We start from the raw sequence: 20,971 nt of genomic DNA, 5'->3' as shown, positions 1-20,971 counted from the left end.
GGAATCACTTCCTCTATTAATTGGATTTGGAGCTTCCTCCTAATTGAATGATTCTGTCATGTTTTTTTTACGGGGACTAATTCCTTCAATTTTTTGAAAACTGAATATCCAATGGCAACCAGCTGATTCCATTCCTGGGATCAGACTTCTCTAAACAATGTCCCTCCAAAGTCTTTACATCCATTGAAAGTAAAGCTGCCCTGACCTCATGGTCTCGTATTAAAGAGAGTGTCTATCTCCAACTGAGTGCACTGGGTGAGTGAGCTTTGTGTGGCAAAGATGAGGATGTTAAGATAGATGTTCGGCAAAACTAGCATAAAGTAATGAATAGACATAATAGAGCTGACTAGGGAGTTGGCATGATCAGCGACAAGCACCAAGAATGTCATCTGAGGAGGTTTGGCCAGTTCCATAGAGGCCAATGGACTCCTCATGGACTTCGCATTAAAAAATGAGTAATCTGATTACTATTGGAGGAACTAAAAGAGCTCAGGTCAGGCCTAAAATGACCACAAGTAAGTTTTATTGAATTGTGTGCATAGTTTGAGACTTGTGCCAAGTATGACCTCAGATTGAGCCTATTGGTGGGCAAGGATCCACATGGTCAACACCATGTAGCAAAGATTTTCCTGATTTCTTAGGGTATCCCCTTTCCTCTTGATTTTACTTTCCATTTCTCGCTTTTCTTATCGCAATTTTTCAGTTTTATTCTTCATTTCTCTTACTTTCATTTTCTTTCTTGTGGATCTCTATTTTCTGTACATTAGCTTGAAAGGATCAATGTAGCCAACCCCATTTAGTTGGCATGAGGCTGAGTTGTTCCTGTTGTTGTAGATAAGTGAGCTTTGTCTGTATGTGCTTGAACTGGTATGCCTGTTTTCTCTGTTTGAAATCACCTTTTTAGCATTGCCTTTAATAGGGTAACCCATAGCAAGCATCATGAATTCTTTTTTTTTTTTGGATGAATAATTAATCAATTAAAGACAAGACAAATACAAAGAAAGATCCACAGGAAAAGGATCAAGGGGAAGGATGGATTTGGGAGTTGAGGCCCCAGGCAACAACAATGAGCCTGTTCCTTGGGGAGTCAACAACCGGGGGGGAGGGAAAAGCAGAAATTTTAGAGGATACATCAAAATAAATAGCATTCCAAATAGCATCAATGGATCGGGATTTAGAAGTCCAGCGCCGAAGGTTTCGCTCCCACCACAGATGGTGGACTGAGGCCCCAAAAACAAGCCTGCCTATTCGGTCACAAATAGAGGTACCTGAGAAGTTACTCAAAACCCAAGACCAGTCCCTAATGAACCCAAATGATCGACGACAGCGGGGCCAAATGAAGTTAAGGGCTTTTCTCCAAAGAGCACTGGAGAAAGGGCAAGAGAAAAACAAGTGTTCGATGTCCTCAGGGCTATTCCAGCAAAGAATGCAATTTAGGTTCACAAGGATGTGGCGGGTAGCAAGGAATGACTGGGTTGGTAAGGCAGTGTTTAGGGCTCTCCAAAGGGTAAGAGAGTGGCGAGGGATATGACCTTTGAACCAAACCAATGGGGGCCAAAGAGGGGGAGGGGAGGGAGAACGAAACAAATTCCAAGCGGACTGAGTGGTGAATATTTTGGAAGAAGAGGGGATCCAAGTAACTCTATCGTGGGGAAAGGAAAGGATAGGGGGGAGAGAGTTCCAAACTTGCGTGAGACAATGGTGAGGGGGAAGGACCCAGGAACCACTAGAGATAAAATGTGAGAGGCGGGTATTTTTGGGAATGCGAGTCTCATATACCGTACGGGGAGAAAAGAGATTGAGAAGGATACCCATCGGATGCCAAGGATCAAGCCAGAAAGAAGTAGAGGAACCAGAGGAGATTTGGATGGTGATGGCAGGGAGAGCATGAGGTCTGAGGAGAAGCAATTTCCTCCATGACCAGGAAGGATTTGGAGGAATAGGGACAGTCCAGAAAGAGTCAGATTTGAGAAGATAAGATTGAACCCATTTAACCCAGATAGAGTCATGGTTTGTGACAATTTTCCAAATGAGTTTGAGCATCGCAGCAGAATTGACATCTTGGATTCTACGGATTCCAAGACCCCCTTCAGATTTGGGTCTACAAATGTTGGCCCAGCTGATGGGGCGAAGGAAACGCACAGATTCCTGGCCTTTCCATAGGAAAGCACAGAAGAGAGATTCCATTGCAGACGAGATGGCTTTGGGGATCGGGAAAATGCCACACCAATAAAGGTAGGAAGATTGGAGCACAGATCGAATGAGTTCAACCCTGCCGGCAAACGAGAGTAGTCGGCTTTTCCAGAGTTGGAGGCATTTACGGATATGATCCAACATGGGCAAGCAATGATGGCGGGAGAGCCTACCCGGGATAAGAGGGAGACCAAGGTAAGTCACAGGGAAGGAGCCAGCCTTAAACCCCGAAAGATTAAGGAGATTTGACCGCAGAGGCTCAGTCACACCTGAAAGGAAGAGGGAAGATTTATTGAGGTTGACCTTGAGGCCGGAGATCGATTCAAAGAAGGAGAGAGCGGAGATGATGGAAGATATGGAAGAATGGTCAGCTTTAGCGAAGATCATGAGATCATCAGCAAAAGCAAGATGGGTGAGATTGATAGCTTTACACTTTGGGATGGGAGAAATTAGAAGTTGATCGGTCTTGGCTTGGAGAATACGGGAAAGCACCTCTAGAGCCAAAGAGAAAAGGAAAGGAGAAAGGGGGCAACCTTGCCGAATTCCAACCCGAGAGGGAAAGAATCCTGCCGGCGAGCCATTGGTTAAAACAGAGAATCTTGGAGTAGAGATACAGACCTCAATCCAATGGATGAAGGAAGGAGGGAATCCCATAGCGGAGAGAACATCACTGATAAAGTCCCAGCGGATCGAATCAAACGCTTTGTGGAGGTCAACTTTGAGGAGGGCCGCAGGGGAATGAGAGGATCTTTCGAAACCCCTAACAACCTCGGCACAAAGGAGAATATTATCCGCGATACTTCGACCAGAGATAAAAGCTGATTGGTTGGGACTAACCAGGGTTGGCATGATCTTCTTGAGCCTATTCGCTAGGATTTTGGCTATGAATTTGTAGAGAAGATTACAAAGGGAGATGGGGCGAAAATCAGAAACAGAAGAGGCTCCAGCTTTTTTGGGGATAAGACAGAGGAAAGTTTGGTTGATGGAAGAGAGCTGAGAGGGATTGAGAAAGAAACTGCGAACAGCTCGAATAAGGTCGGCCTCAATGAGGTCCCAGGCACAAGAGAAGAATCCCATACTAAATCCATCAGGGCCTGGGGCACGGTTTGATTTGTGGGAACGGATGGCCAGAGAAATCTCATCATGGGAAGGAATTGAGAAAAGAGAGGGAAGAGAGAGGGGATCAACAAATTTATTGATAAGACCAGGGGGAGAGGAGGGCGAAGCGGGAGAGAAGAAGGAGCGAGAAGATTAGAGAAATAAGACACAACCTCGGCTTTGATTCCCGAGGGGTCAAAGATCCAAGAACCATTACTAGAAAGAAGGGCTGGAATGGAGTTGTAATTATTTCGGGCTTTAAGAGAGCGATGGAAGAAAGCAGAATTAGAGTCTCCAAGTTGGAGCCAATTAATTCTAGCCTTTTGCCGGAGGAAACTTTCTTCAAGGGAAGCAAGAGACGATAATTCAGAGGAGAGAGCCCTCTCATTCTCCGCTAGCAGAGGATTGAGAGGGTCCAACTGGAGAAGGGATTGAGTACTAAGGAGATTTGAACGGCAAGAAGAAACCCTAGAGGAGATATCTCCGAAAGTAGAGGAGTTCCATCTACGGAGCGCCTCCTTAGTGTTCCTAAGGCGACGGGCAAAAGCTATTAGGGGGAGAGAGTGACAGTGGACAGGCTTCTCCCAGGCTTCCTTTACAGTGGGGAGAAAGGACTGGTTAGAGGTCCACATATCAAAGAATTTGAAAGGTTTAGGACCAAAAGAGGAGAAGGGGAGAAGGCGGACAAGGCATGGAGAGTGATCAGAAAGGCAAGCTGGAGGGAAAGAGGCATGGGAGTCCGGGAATGATGAGAGCCAGTGATGGTTAACAAGAAAGCGATCAAGTTTAGATGCAATTCTATGTTCACCAATACGCCGATTGTGCCAAGAGAGAGAATGGCCCGACCAACGAAGATCAGTGAGACTAGAGTCATCAATACAAGAATTGAAATCATCTATCGCAACCGGATTAGGGGGGCGGCCACCCACCCTCTCATGGGAAAATCGAACAATATTAAAATCACCTCCAATACCCCAGGGAAGGTTCCCATAGGAGGAGGACAAGGAACGAATAGAGTCCCACAGAGGAGCACGGTCATCCGCCCGGTTAAACCCATAGACAATGGTGAGGAAGAAGGAAGAGATAACATTAGAAGGAGAGATGGAGAGATGCATGAATTGGGGGGAGGAATCGATGAGGGAAATCGAAAAGGAAGAAGGATCCCAGAGAATCCAAATCCTCCCATTAGAGCAATGAGAGTAATTAGAAAGGAAAGACCAAGACGGGGCCAAGAATTGGGCAATCCGATGGGCATTTTCAGCTTGGACATGAGTCTCAAGGATGGCACAAAAAGCGGCTTTGGATTCCAAAATGAATTTTTTGATTTCACTCTACTTAGCAACAGCATTAAGACCACGAACATTCCACACAATAAACTCAAACATAATAATAAACAGGGGGGGGGGAGCTATCAACTAAAATTGGGGTCAATGGAATCTAAAAAGTGGGGCGAGCAAGGAGAATTAGTCTCACGCAAGGTGGAATCCCAAGGGGAAGGGGTTTCGAAAATATTTGGGTCAATGGAGGATGTCAAATTTGGAGTAGAGGGCTCGGTTGAAGGGGAGAGGTTCTGAGAAGAGGGAGGTGAGTTTTGAAGGTGAGAGGCTGCAAGAGAGGGTTTCGGTTGGGCCATATTGCATAAAGAACCAAATGGGTTTGCATCTTTATAATTAGAAAGCACTGAGGACATCGTGGGCTTAATGATATGTGGGGAAGTGGGTAAGTTATTAGCTATTAGAGAACAGATGGGCCGAGGCCCACTAGATTTAATAGGCCCAAGAGAGGAAGAAAAAGATTTCACAAAGGGTCTTGGCCCAAGAGAGGGAGGCGGAAGACTAAGGGATAAGGATCGGTGGCGATGGGAGTGGCTAAGCATGGTGGGTCCCAGCTGAAGGCGTGAGGGAGTCGGTAAAAGGGGAATGGAGGTAGCGTAATGAGGAAGGTTTGGAGAAACTAAAGGGTCTGCAACAGTCGACCTAACATCATTCGGGAAAGGGAAGGGCAAAGCGGCTACTGGGAGAGATTCAAATACCTCTACTGACCTTATAGGGGCTCTGGCAGCATCAGCGGCATCGACGGCAGGAGCAGGAAACCCAGGAACGAAAGCTTCTTCATCCGCAGAGTGACTGACAGAAGTTGCAGGCTTTCTTGAGAGGTCGACATCAGAGGGGTTGACGGAATCAGAGTCAGGATCCAGAAAATCTGGAGCAGCAGCAGCAGCTTTATTCTTTCTTCTTCTTCTTCTACGGTACGATTTGGTTACCGGAGGAGAAATTCCGGCAGCACGCAGCGGGCAATCAGCGGCAACAGCGGCAACATCGGCAACAGAAGTGGTCGAAATATTTTCAGCAGTTGTAAAAGGAGTTGTATTTGCAGCGGACAATGGAACCGAGATTATTTCTAGAGCATCGATTGTCTTCATCTTTAGGAGAGCTTCAACAGAAAATCTTGGGTCATCCGAGGGCAAAGAGCTTGGAGGATCACTTGAACCAGCAGCAGCAGAGGCAGGGGCTATTTGCTTTGCATGATGGAGAGCAGCGAATGAGCAACCTGATGATTCATGACCAAACGACGAGCAAAGATCACAACGAAAGGGTATCCAGTCGTAAGCAATTATCTGATTGTACTTAAGACCAAGATCATCAGCAATAGTTACACTAGAAGGCAAATCTTTTGAGGCAGAGAATTCAACACAGAGTCTCGCATAGGACAGGCGATTCATATTCAACGTTTTTGCATCAGTACGAAGGGGCTTTCCAAGGGCAGATCCGATTCTACTAAGGCAATCGGAGTTCCAAAATTCAAGTGGGAGACCAGGTAGGTTGATCCAAAGAGGAAGGGAGCCAAAATCGACCCTGCTGAGGGGAAGAGAAGGGGTCCAGGGTTTTAGGAGTATAGGGGATTTTCCCACAAACCAAGGAGACCCTTCAAGGGCACGAGAACGGCAGTCAGGAGAGGCAAATTTGAACAGGAAAACACCAGAATCAATAAGATGGATATCCAGAAGACCTTGAGCTTTCCATTGTTTGGTAAGGGAAGTTTTAAGAATACCAAAGGAGGGAGGGGGACCAAGGAATTGACCAAGGACTGCTGAGGTCCATCGCTGGATACCAACAGCAGTAGAGGCAGAAGGGCAGTGAGCTAAAGGGATGGGATCGCTGGAGGTGGAAGGAATGTAGGTGAGGTCAAGGTCAGAATTGGTAGGGTGATGATGGTGGAGAGAAAAAAGGGAGCTCCAGGGTTTAACGGAGGAAGAGTCAGCGGGAGGGTTAGGGGGAGAGGGAGGGCGAGAGAGATTATCAGCAGGGGGGTCATTGGGAAAAACAGGGGAAGCCATGGAAGATATCCAAGGACAGAGAGGTAACAAGGTGGTCAGGTCATCGGAAACAGCAGGTCATCGGAAAAAACAGGTCATCGGAGGTAGGTGCTGCTAACTTGTTCTCTCCAGGTACCCATAAGCTTCATTGACCTCCTTGGAAGGTTACATTGCTTTGTGCATTCTATTCTTATGTATAGTTTCTAAGATGGTGAGTAAATGGAATATTGTTTGGTTCTATTGTCTGTGTTGAGCATCATGAATTCTTCTTCTTCTTTTCTTTTCTTTTTTCCTCTAATTAAATCCCTACTATTTCACAGCATTCTACTTTGTGGAGGTACATTTGCCCTTTTCTTTTTTCTGAAAAACTCACTTGCCAAACCAAACCACGCCCCCCCCCCCCCTTTCAACTTAATTGATCCGAAGGAATACTAACTGTTTAACCAAGTACAGAATATCAGGCTGCTACTTCAGAAGCTCATGAATTTAATTCTTAATACTCATTCACCTTTATCAAATTGAGGAATATCTATAGACCAAACTGCTCTTATAAATTACATCCTGTTAGGTTGGCAAGAGGTGAGGTTGGGAACTACATTTTAGGTTGCAGGACAGTTTTGTTACTTTAACAAAGTCCATCTGCACATTCTGTAAATGCCAGACTTACTTTAGGCTGTAGGACAGGTGTCTTCAATATAAACAATTCATACAAACGATTTCTAATCACAGTTCAAGTTTCAACCAAGATGGCCCATAATTTTGGTTAAATCTAAGCTTCTGGGAGACCAAGACAAAACCATGGGTTAATTTTAAAAGTCCTTGGTTGCAACAAATTTTGACAATATTCTGAAATTTACAGTAGCTTCAACCAATATTTCAAAATTTCCAGCAGTTTCCACCAATAAATGCCAACTTATGACCAATTTTAACCAATTTCTACCAACCCAATTTCAGCAGCTTTGACAAGTTTCAGTAAGCTTCAGCCAGTTTCGACCAGCCCATCACATCCCGAGCTTTGAAATCAAGATCTTGATTCGTGCTTTTAATTGCCTCAACGAGCAATAGCAAAGTACAAAAGATGCAGGGACGAATGTATAAGACTTAAGGACATAAGAGAGGATGGGGGAAAAAATACTGGAAAAGAGTTCTTCAAATGTCCAAGGAACTGTCACTTTTTCATGTGCTGACCAACTAAAGTTACATAGTTGTGAAGTATGACAAAAAATGGTTCAAACTTCAAACAATGGGCAATGTAAATACCTCTCCTAAGCATTGAGCGTGATCTTTTGACTATATAATTTATGTATGACAATCATGTTTAGTTGTCCCACAGGTTGACAACCTTGCTGTGGTATCTGTATGAATAAATGAGGCAAGTCCTATCTCTTCTATAAAGCATACACCACATTTGTTGCCAAGTTCGGAAACTTCAACATAATGTAACCAGAAGCTCCCCCCCCCCCCGTCAAGAGAAAGGAAACGACTGCTGCCCAACACCTTGTGGCCCCACAGGAAGCCCGAACCACATGGAGGTAGTTTGGTCATTTAACCCCCCCCCCTTCTCTTGAGTTCCAATTGGTCTGGTTAGACACAGCATAATTTTAGGCATCCAAATCTACTTTTACTTCGTTACTGAGTCCTTGTTTGTCAAGTTATGACAGAGTCCCAGTCCACGAAGGAGTACTCAAGTTGGAATCCAATTTCAAATTAGATTGCTACTTAAGTTAAGGGTTTCTTTTAGTTCTGCAATTCTTATTTATTTAGGAGTCATTACAACAGAATTCTTTCTTTAATTTGTTTCCTAATTGAGTCCTAGTGTGAGTATGAGTTCTATTCCAAATAGAATTCCTTGTTTGCTGAGTCCTATCAGGAAACGAAGCCATTCACAGGTAAACAACATGGTTGATTGATTAATAAAATTTGGGATTTAGGATGCCAAGAGAGGAGTCGTCGGTTTTCCCTATGAGAGAAGACTCACAGGTGTGTGTGTGTGTGTGTGTGTGATTGAATTTCTGCAGATTTGAAGTTCTTTAAATCCCCATTGCCATCTTCAACTAAGTACAGGCATGCCCCACCCCTGCATTACCTTCTCCCCTCGTCTTTCTCTCACTCGCAAGCCTCCGCACCCCCCCCCCCCAAAAAAAAATTCCCCAAACCCTAATCTCTTCAATCCCAGCCCTCTTCCCTATCGCAAACCCCTCCACCTCTCCTCCAGGCTCCAACCCCTGCGGCAGCATTCCCCACCCCTCCCTACCCTATTCCATCCATCTCTATCTATTCCCCAGACCCTCTCTTTTCTATTTCTTCTTCCTCTTCTTCTTCTTCTTCTTCTTGTTCTTCTTTTCCCTTTGGTGCAGCAAAGGAATTTCCGGAATTCTATTTCCCAAACCCTACCTATCCCCTTTAGAAACCTAAATCCCCTCCCTCTCCCCTACCTTCAACCCTAATTACAGCCCCCTCCCTTCTCCCAAAACCCTAGTAAAACCTAACTTCAGCTTCTTCATTCAAACCCTAGAAACTATAACCTTACCTTCATTCTTAACTTCAAAACCCTAAACTTGAGATCTCAATTCAGAATTTTAAATTACAGTCGGCTTTAGGCTTGAATGCCATTAAACCCCAACCTCTAAGCCATACCCCAATCATATTAGCCCTAGCAACCCTCCATCAGCCCCTACACCATAACCGCAGGGTATTACAACCTAAATTTACTGCTGATTCACATGACTGATCCTGAAGACTGGCCGTCGCTTGAGTGTTACATCACAACATCTACAATACCTTCCCTTTCACATATCAAAGGAAATCTGAAATGTGCACTTAACAAGTGTCAAGAATCATGTGAAAGCATTGAGAGATGTTCTTAACGCAATGAACAAATTAGACTTAAAACTACAGTGAAGATTTATGCCATTTATATATTAAACAACATACTACAGAGTACAGGCGACCATGTTTCAGGTTTCTGAACACGATTTGTTCTTAAAAGCATATGATTTTATTTTCATTTTCTATTTACGAGAATTGGTTTGATGGCCTCTGGTATTGTTCATTCAATTGTGACTAATTTTAGTGTGCCATACATCATAAGTGTGTCAATCACATATTAGTATAAAGTAACGGTATTTCTATAATAGTTGATTGTTATGGTAAAATTTGTTCCAGAATCGGCTTTACTAAATGGATCAGATGATTTTTTTTTTTTAATGCAAACAGCTTTGGAACAGTAAAAATGTTTTCCCAATGCAGAAGCGGAAAAATGATAAACAGAAAAGCGACGTTTTTTTGACTGAAGTATTACCAAATACAGCCTTAATGTAAGGTTTTTCATCCTATTGTGTGCAAGTTGGGCATGTGTGATATTTACTCACCAACCTCAGGGGGGGGAGTCTTGTAATAGGGAATTAGAGTAAAATTTCCTACGGGCTATTTCTGTATTTCTGCCCTCTTCTACCAAGTCATATTTATACATACATATATAACTTTCTTAATTCAGCAAGATAAGAAAGAGGGACTCAGAAATGCCATCTGCAACTATGTTCCTTGTGATTATATCACCTCGAAGGAAATTTAAATAATTTTCATATTAATCAGATGCCTGTGAAGAATTGGGTGTTTCTCCTTTAACGCCATTAGCTGAGCAATTGAAAAAAGTTTGGCTGCCAGGGCATATACCTAGTTTGAGTCCTGAGGTTAGCCAGCCGGCGACTTTACACAAGAAAAAAAACACCAAGGTTTTGAATCAATTCCAATCTCAATCCTCCCAAGACCCCATATTGATGGCCCACCACTTGGTAATGGTCCTTTATTTCATACAAACAAAGCTACACTATAGTGGGCTTAACTAAGACTTTTATGCGAAGGTCAAGTAAGAGAGTCCAAACAAAGCAAGTAAAAAAAAAAAATTAGTTAACTCTGACACCTCAGCCACACAGAAGAATTCAAAGTGAAGAAACCATAGTAGATCCTGACAGCAGACTACTTACAGAAAGCTAACTATAAATAACTGATCTATTGAAGTAGTCATTATATGCTAATTTGTAAATTCAAATGACTGCAATTGACATGTGTGTGTGTGTGTGTGTGTGTGTGTGTGTGTGTGTGTGTGTGTGTGTATGTGTGTATGTGTGTGTATATATATATATATATATATAGTAGAAAATCACCTTGGGATAAAATGTGTGTGTGTGTGTGTGTGTATATATATATACACACACACACACACATAGAGTAGAAAATCACCTTGGGATAAAATGGACCTGAATCTTCTGATTTCTTTTTCTCTTCAATTTTGAAATTATAGTATGATAGGCAAGTTGTGCAGTAAGGATCATTGCATGCACCCAATGGCCCAGAATTTAATAAATGCCCAGCATCTCTGGTGAAGTCAGTCTTTGAGAAGTCTTTTTCTTCCATCCCATTAGAAGGGGGCCAAGGGGCTAATCTGTCTTCCACTGGAGAAGGCGATGTCTGACCCACTGTCCCATCCATAGGCTGAGTAAAATTCCCAGGCCCCCTCCTAATATACAATGGACCACTCATTTGTATGGAGGAAGTTCCTCCACTGCTCCTCAAAGGGCCAGTATGACTTACAAGGTTCATTTCACTTACATGTGACTCCATTGAGTTCGACATTGTTGCACTTCGCTTCATGCCTTTAAACCTTCGAAATCCACTATCTAAAGGCTTAAAATTAGCATCTTGTACGGGTATTTCATCTTTGATTCCACCATCCATTCCTCACAGGTGAACTGCATGAAAATGTTTATTAACAATCCAGTGAGAATTGACTGCGTAAATGGATGACCAAGATAAAATATAAGCCTTTGCTGAGATGACTGATTTTGATGATAAATAGAAATAAAAAAAGCAAACAAATTAAATATCATGAGCACTAACTATGCTAGAACCAAGATGATCTATCTACAGCAAATTGAACATGATGTTTCAGAATAGAGTTATTCAGGTATACCATCAGACATAGAACAAAATTCCGTCAAAACTTGCGAAATTTCATCTGAAATTTTCCATTTTGGAAACCTCAAAACGAAAAACTAGGGGACCGAAAAAAATCCCAAGTTTCGATCAAAACAGTCGAAATTTCATTGAAACTTGTCAAAACCTCGAAACCTGGTTCAACCCAGTTGGCCCAACTGGTTTATGAGAAAACAAATTTTCAAATTTCGTGGGAAACATGGGAAATTTCGTGGAAACCTGGGACTTTTTCCTGCAAGTTTCGTAACTTTCCCAATTTTCCAATTTTTTTGTTTCTTTCATGTTTCCCCAAATACCACGACAAATACCCCCTCCATCACGACTTCCCTATCCAAATTGTATATTCCCTCAGATTTGTTATCTTAGGCATTTTGATGACCAGACTTATAAACAGTTGTCGATTACCTTGACAACAATAGGCATAAAATGTCATGGGATGTCTATATTCATTGGTTGGAGGAGAGGATGTTACAGGCATAGTACTACTCAGCTCACAAGATGGATCCACTTTTGGCACTAAGTTGTACTTTCCTTCTATTGTTAGTTACTTTGCACTTGATGTTTTGAAGTTAGAAATTATATATTGAATGTTATGTACTTTAAGTAGTTAAGTTTATAGTGTACTTCTCGAACAACTCTACATTGAATGACATATCTACATTGACATATTTAGCAAAATACAACCAATGTGTTCTTTATACATTAATTAGCTTAAATGCAGAGTCCCACCCTAAAATACTCCCTAAAACCTATCGAAACTTGCACGAAAAAGTCTTAAGTTTCCTTCGAAATTTCTCAGTTTTCCACCAAGGTTTCCCATTTTCACCTGGTTGAAACTTGAGTTTGCCTCGAATTTCTTTCTATGCCATCAGCTAACAATCAATCAACATAAGCATGTCAGACAGATCCCAAGCTTTATATGTCCACAGTACAAATCTTAAAATAAATAAATAAAAGAATACTTCCTTCTATTTATTGTCGATACAATACTATAAAAATGAGATAAGGATTTATCAGGCAATCCCAACACAGCCCACTCAGGCTCATTTAGTTAAACTAGTTAATTAGAGGCTTTAGAACAATGCTTGGCTTAAATTAATTAAACTTAAGAAAAAGCAAATCTAGCTTGGTCCAAAGTTTCTGCATTTAGTTTTCTAAAAGCTCCACAGCATTTACAAATCTCTAATTTCCAACCAAAATATGTGTTTCTCATATAGTCCTGGATTCCCAATGCAGAAGTCTTTAGCAAATTCTGTCAACACCATAATTCAAACTTTCATGGCCTTTTTGTTTCATTTCTAGATGTGGTTGTGCACTACCATCCATCTGCACCAAAAGACATAGTAAACAACATTTTGGGTACAATAAAGTCCAGACCATTTTAGATACAAGCTTCTAGTAGCTGCTAATTTCTTTTCTATTCTACTCAGTTCAGGGATGAGACAGGGGCCAACTACATTTTCTCAACAGAGCACAGCTTTGGATACCACCCGGGGGGTGACATTATGGCATGCATTAACAAAGAGCTTCTTTTTATTTTTTTCATTTTTTTTTTCTTTGGTGGAAGCATGTAGGTGAAGTGTTCAAGTTCAGGAAACAGAAGTAAGGCTGCACATATTTGAACCTCCCCAGACCCAGCTAAACGAGGTAGCCATGTACACTGGTCACAGCCTTTTTTCAGTATTCAAGTAATTAAATTATACAAACAATACTTTAGTTCAGTTCAACCAGTGAGTTTTATTTAATACTAGTCAAAAACTGTCACCCACTGGCAATAACAAACCTACAGATATCAATAGGCTATAATAAAACAGGGTGGCCCCAATTCAACAGAAAATGGAACAGCTAGAGATGATAAGACAAATGATAGAAACTACAGATATCTCATAATTAAAAAATGATAAACCCCACCCAGCAGACACTAAGTATCTCTTCATGGCTTGTGGTGGATCAAGTCAAACAGACCATAAATGTAGTTTCTTCAAAAATACTTGTCTAAGATCATAATTCAGACTGTACAAAAGTACAATTCAGCTTCTTTAGTGATTTGTCAGATTGGATTTAGAACTATAAACATTGGATTTTTATAGTAAAATTTCCTCCTTTTTACCCTCTGAACAGACATATTTGTTAGAGATAAAGTAACTAAACTCTTTTCATCAAGTTCCCATAAAACAGTGTGAGTATACGCCGACTAGAAACCAGAGGTTAAGGCATTGAATTGCCAAACTTGTCAATAAATCCATGCATGGGAATATGATATTCATGAATTCTATTATGAATGAAAAGCAACAGATCCGTCTACTTGTGAATGTACTGGACCAATTCCATGTCCAAAGACCACCAGTTCGCTACAACAACAGCAAACACCCATAACTTTAGCCCTACTATACAGGGTCTCGACTACATGGCTCTGAAAGAGATTATGACAGTAATAGCAATAAGAAAGGTAACGGAAGAAAATAAGTAAGGAAGATGTCCAAGCAAGGATATCCTCTTACAGGCTGTCAGTTACATGGGTCATTGTCCTCCAAACAACCATATACGCATTCATGCATGTCCGACCCCTACCACATGCATATCCTTTCTTACCACTTCTCCAATTGTCATATCAGATTTACACCTGCCTCATTTAGATCTCTCAAACTGAATCTGGTCATTCTTCCTTACTTGACACAGAGCTGGAACCAGAATTAGTAGGAAGAGAAGGAGGAGAATTTGATCCCAGCTTGAAGAAAGACATCACAATTATGGAGCTCTCTAGGGACTCTATCATGGTCCTTTTCTAGGTCAATTAAGATCACATGCAGGTCCCTATTGTAAGTCTGAAAATTTCCATAAGCCTCCTTAGAAGGTAAATTGCTTATGTCACAGATCTCCCTAGCATAAAACCAAGTTGGTTCTCCGGTGTGATAGTTCCTCTTCATAGGTGAGTTTCAATGACCTTTTTTCCGGTAGTTTCATGGCATACCTCATTAGTTGTATGCCTCTGGATATCACCTCTATATTTACAGATCGGAACTATGGTGCTTCTCCTCCAATCATCAAGCATTTTCCTTGTATTCAAAATCTTGTAAAACAACTTGGTTAGCCAAGATAAACCCCATATGCCTAGGCTTTTCCACACTTTAATTGGGATCTCATCTGATCTTGGTATTTTACTTACCTTCATCTTTCGTAGAGCCTCTTTAACTATAATCTTGACAATTTGTTGAATGTCCAGGATAGGTGTTGGCTTCAATACTATTCCTCTCCATTTCCAAGTCCTAACTATCAAGCATGGGAGCTCCACCTAGTAGACTATAGCATTCACCCCGCCTCTTCATAATGTCCTTATCCACATTAATACTCTACCATCCTCACTCATAATGCATCTAACATGATCCAAACCTCTGCTCTTCCTTTTTGTTACCTTAGCAGTCCAATAGTCGCATTTTCCCCTTCCTCTATATAAATTTTTCAAAAAGGTCATCATAATTCTCCACTATTATTCCCACACAGATTTTTGAGCTCCTTTTCTAGATGCGTGATATCTCACTTTACCTCTGCCTCATTAGCCTCTTGCCTGGTTTTAAATGATCTTTACTAATCTTGAAGGCTGCTTGGACTTCGTCATCCCACCACCAAGTCTCTCTGGGGCTAGACACACACCCTTTGACATCCTTAGGACTTCTTCAGCAATGTTCTTGGTATAGGTCATCATCTCAATATTCGTCTAACTATAATCTCCCTCCAAAGTCCACTTTCTCTGTAGTGTCACTTGAGTGGTAAATGATTCTAAAGAACCCCTTTTAGTCACCCCATCTCATCTTGGGGCAAAGTATCTAGCCTTCTTTTGTTTCCTAGTACTAAGGTACACATCGAGGACAACTAGTCAATGTTATGGTTAAGCTCTCTCCAAGTATGACCTTACAATCCTTATAAATGACTGATAGTTCAATCTGTTCTATGGGATGCAACTAGGAGAAAGCAACATATCTTGGAGACAATCATCATAACTTCCAAATTCAAACTATGTTTCTATTTAAAATTTTCATTCATCATATACTGCCTATTAATGCAAAGAGTTTTACAGGTATTATCTTACAATCACAGAAAATTACATCGGTGGATGCCCAAAAACAGAAATTTTAAACAGAAATGTAATACAATAAATTTTGAAAACAATAAACAACTTAATTATATGGATTTTATCCACCAACAAAAAAATAAAAGATTTTATTTTAGCCACAAATAAATAATTGAATAAAAATATTATCACTCCATAGATGACACTAACCCTATGGTGCTTGGATTCATTCCTCGATGAAAATTGTGCCAAATAAAACACATTAACAAGTTCACAACTTCAGATAAATTTTCAAGGAAATGATCTCCCGTTCCAAAAATGGTGTGCTTATAAAACGGGACCTTATCCTTGTAGAGTAGAAGACAAAGCCCCCAAAAAAAATAAAGAAGAGAAAACCCAAACCAATGCTTAATGCACAACAACAACTAATAATGAAATTTACAGTGACACCCACAAGTTGTCTGAAATTTAACAGCAGATATACCTCTTTCTAACTGAACGTTGTCCTGTGTCCGATCAATACAGTTTCACAGCTGAGTAGACAGTATCGTAGAGCAGACTATTCGAGTATTTTCATAAGGGAAGACAAAGAGGAGATGGACAAGAAGGTTAACCGATCTATCGGAAAGACTCCACAAACGAAAGTTTGAATGAGAAAACGCAACATGTCGAGATCATTATAAACTCCCAAACGAAAAGCCAAAGATATGAAATTTAAAATTCTTATTTATTTCCCAGCTAACTCTGATAGGTTGTTTACAGGGTAGGTAGAACTGTGAGAAAAGACGGTTCTTCCATGGCTCTCCGCTTTGGACTTCAAAGTTTGGAGTGACTCGGGCATTGAACACTTGAACCTGACTTCTTCTCACTATCTCTTCTGCGTTATTTCTTTTATTCCCTTTCCGCGAAAAATCTCTTCTGGGTCATCTCTGCGCAGGCGTTCATTGACTCGACTTCGGTTTTTTTGGTCCTCAAACGGTCATTTGATCCAGTGACGTTGAGCTGCATGACATTTTGGAGTTCAGCGACATGATTTCACTAATTTTGGACATAAATTGCAGTCGGGCTGTATAGGACCTGCACTATCCTGAGGTGTGCCAACCATTGGATGATCTAGTGTCTATGATCCTCTCAGATTTTTCAACTACTCAATATGGGTAGAGTCCATTTTGGTTCATTTATAATTCATTTTGCCGTGTTCAAATGGGATCCACACCCGCCCCCTGTAATCATGGTCGTCCATTTTAAATAACATTCAACTGGGGAAATATGTTTACAGCCGGGTTCAAATGTGGGCTCATTGAATAAATGTAAAGGAAACATAATGGATCTTTTATAATTCAGTTTTCCTTCTTTTTTACAAAAAAACAAAAGTATAAACTAAAATTAAATGTTCTGCCCTTCCCATGGATCTTCCTCTCTTAATGTCGTTTCTGCTATCAACCTAGTATTCTTAAGAACCTCTTGTTAATTAATTGTGAACATTTCTAAGCCTTCTATAATGGGTATTAAATACATTAGATCTTGAATAGCTTCAAAAGGCTAGGGTTTTTTTGGTTTTGGTATAAACTCTTTAATCTGCTCCAACTGCTCCCCGTTTGTTATACTGCCTTCAAGCCGCAGGTTGTGACTTGCCGCCAATCTCAATATCAAAACTAATCCTTTGGCTATCGTTGACACCAAATTGTATTCCCTGTATTTTCCACTCCAACAGTTGATGACTCTTCCATAGTGAGTTACACTCCAACGTTATCCTATTTCATTGGTTGAATCTTTGGCCATCCCTACACAAAATAACATTGTGTATCTATTTTTGGGATAAGTCAATGCTACTTACATAAAAAGAGATGCAACGAGTGGTTGGAAATTTAGCCCCACCATGTGGCGACCATCCAACAGCCACAAGATGATTGTGCACATCACATGATTGAAGCTATTCCTTGCCTTCTCTGAAAGCTGAACTTTATAATGAATTTTCAGGTTTTACATTGCTATTTGCATTACACCAAAGAGCATGAACTTGGATTATTCTTTTTTCCCTTCACCACAAAAATCACTTAGGATTATTAAAAATATGAAAGAAAAAAAAAATATAGAAATAGGGAAGGGCATGCATTAGGTAGGTGGGATACAATTGGTTTACCCAAATAATGGGATACATAGCAGAATTATAAAAGAAAATCTTTGGGAGCAAAGTAATACTTAGGAAGGCAATGTTTAGTTGATCCAAGCGTCAAACATAAAAGTCCTCGATTTACACCAGGCCTTGAGAAATAAATAAATATGATTAAGGACAACTGTTTTTATTAAAACATGTTCATTGTGTGAAAATTATATAATTTACATTATTTTGACATTCTTGAATTGGTGGATGACTATTTTATTTAATTACAAATAAGCTAAGTAAAATCTGGGATGGCAATGTTTGATCTAGCGTCAAACATAAAAGTCCTTGACTTGCACCGGGCCTTGCGGAATAAACCTTTTTTTACGATAAATGACAACTTTATTTATTGAAACGTGTCTATTGCATGAAAATTATATAGTTTATAGTTTATATAATTTTGACATTCTTGAATTGGTGGATGACAAATATTATTGTTTTATTTCAGTCAAGGATGACCCAATTGTCTTATCTTGAGAAAACTTTTATCATATATTCTCGAATTTCCTCTTACGAAAAAAAACAATTAATATATTTTGACAATAAATTATTTTTAAATGATACGTACATCACCAAACTTAATGCGTACAATCCATGACAAACTTATAAGTTCTCAAAATATAAATTTAAACTCCAAGTAAAGTGATAGAGTAAACCAAGTATAAACTCAACATATTGTCTAGAAATTGTCAAAGTAAACTTCATTGGTAGGATTCTAATAAATTTGAAGATAGAAAAAAAAAATATATTCAAAGTCAACCACAAAATTTATTACATAGTTTCGTAGGAAAACAAAAGTAACTCATAATCAATTGCTTATTATAAAATCTAGAGCAAATTGCACTAGCATCCAAAATGGAGGCCTTAAACAACGACACCCCACTTTGTGTTTAAAAAGCATAGAGACCCAAAAATTAGATTTTCATTTGATATATTTATCAAATTTGTCACTGAAAACCTTTCAAAAATTATTTATTTTATGAATATTTTTTTAAAATAAACAGTAATTTAACTGTTTTCAATGATTAATTTGACAAATATATCAAATAAAAATTCAATTTTGGGGTTTTTGTACTTTCTAAATACAAAGTGGGGTGTCAATGCTTTAAGGCCTCCATTTTAGGGTGCTAGTACTATTTATTCTAAAATCTATAACAAAACTTTCACCATTTTAATCGCCTCCCGTATTCTTTTTCAAATATGACTATTACTGCAATTTGTATATTATCGATCCGGTTCAAATCTTAGTAGGTCACCAATGTCGATTTTCCTCTCTTCACTCCATGCCCAACCCCTTGCTTCTTCCATTTTTTTTTTCCAAGATAGTACCCAATTTGCTTGCTCAAAAATAAAAAGTCTAAAGGATGAATAAAAAAGTACCCAATTGACATTACTCAATTGTGACTCTTATAATTGATTCTATGTGATTGAATCCTAAGATATCATGTACCTCATCATGTATATGACCTACACCCATGAAAAGGCTTTGGGATTGGAATTAACTTTAGTTGTTACCTCTATTTGCAATCAATGAAATGGTTACCTGGCTGATCAATCCTCTATGAGGTTCATAAAATATGTGCATAGGGTTTTGCATTTTTAAGATATCCCTCTATATTTCATTTCATTCAGTGGGTTACCTATTTATTACCAAAAAAAAAAAAAAAGGTTACGTTTTATTTTTATTTTTATTTATCAACTGGTTACCTATTAATACATAGGTAGGAATAAAAAATTATCAAAAAAGGGTTAAAATAATGGTTTTTTACTTGTGAGTCTCCTTAGTGAATCATTATTTTTATTTTTATTTATCAACTGATTACCTATTAATACATAGGTAGGAATAAAAAATTATCAAAAAAGGGTTAAAATAATGGTTTTTTACTTGTGAGTCTCCTTAGTGAATCATTACACGGGTCCTAAACAGACTAACAACGCTAGTCACCGTCAAGTATATTTAAATTTTAAATGTAAAGGGACCAAAATGCCCCTTAGGTTATTTCATGTTAAAGAAATGGATAAATGATCACAGTATTTGAGCTGGAACTTCTAGGCGCGTTACTTTTAGGCGTAATTCGCCCTCACACTTAAGTGCTAAGTGCTAAGTGTCTCATTATTATAAGTTAGAGTTAATAGGTGGTACCTATTAATTAACCTGGATTTCGACACCTCGGTTTCCAATGTGGGACTATATAATAATACACTTTCCTAAAATAAATAAAGGAAAGTTTTTCGCACTTACAAATACAATAAAATGAAACATATTTTATTATATTAAAAATAATACAACATTTCATACATTGTGTTTACATATATATATATATATATATATATATATATATATATATATATTTATTTATTTATATTTAACCATATAATTAACATTTAATGATCAATTATCTATTTTTGAAACTATATATTTGATATGGAGAGTTTATGATCTGACCGGGTTCATACCTGGTCCGACCCTCGACCCCGGTAGAGACGGAGAAAAACCGAATCGCTCCCGAGCGAACCCCGAGGGGGGAAGATGGCTTGTCGAAGAAGAAAGATTATTCCCGCTGCAAGCATGCCCTAATCTTACTTATGGATTAAGGTAATCACCCCGATGACAACAAACTCAAACCGCCTCGTGCGGATAATCATCATCAAAGGGATAACTATCGCATAACCTAACGGTTATCTCAGGAGTCCTCTACTAGCCCAAACTAGTAGAAGTCTATCGCTCAATGGATCTTATTGATAAGATCCAACGACTACCCGAAGAAGGTTCGAGTGCATCCAACGAAGGAGATTTGAAGGTACACTCTATATAAACCTCACTACCATACAAGGTGAGAGACGGATCAATCGATCAAAAAGAATACTATCTGAGACTCAGGTTCAGATACATACTGATAGATCCAAACTATCAGCGTCCCGCTATCTAGATCACATTTCCCGTTTCTTCATTCATTAGCTCGTGCTTCTAGCGAGCGCCGTTTGTGATTAAGTTCATCAATCGACTTAGCCTTCGGGGGGTGGGGACTCCCGACCCAACGGTTGGGCCACATCCGACGCTTTCGTTTGCAGGACATCACGTGGAGATCCAAGGGCTGAGCAGATTTTGGACGCATCAATATTAATGCAATGTATT

General features: G+C 39.7%; 1 protein-coding gene across 1 annotated transcript in view; it reads right to left on the bottom strand.

Moving 5' to 3' along the window:
• LOC149000830 (putative cyclic nucleotide-gated ion channel 20, chloroplastic) overlaps nucleotides 1-16,805 on the bottom strand; it is an 89,187-nt gene extending 72,382 nt beyond the window's left edge. Inside the window, exons 1-2 of the mRNA XM_089139402.1 lie at nucleotides 16,156-16,805; nucleotides 10,850-11,358 (exon numbers count right to left, since the gene is read on the bottom strand). Coding sequence (XP_088995528.1) covers nucleotides 10,850-11,344 — 495 coding nt within the window. The 5' untranslated portion in view covers nucleotides 11,345-11,358; nucleotides 16,156-16,805. The remainder of the gene's footprint in view (nucleotides 1-10,849; nucleotides 11,359-16,155) is intronic.
• Nucleotides 16,806-20,971: the final 4,166 nt, after the last annotated feature.

The sequence above is a fragment of the Hakea prostrata genome, chromosome 11, assembly GCF_041222555.1.
Source record: "Hakea prostrata isolate BN-2017 chromosome 11, UWA_Hpros_2, whole genome shotgun sequence".
NCBI lineage: Eukaryota > Viridiplantae > Streptophyta > Magnoliopsida > Proteales > Proteaceae > Hakea > Hakea prostrata.
The sequence above is the reverse complement of the archived record's forward strand: the minus strand, read 5'-3'. Positions and strand labels throughout refer to the sequence as shown.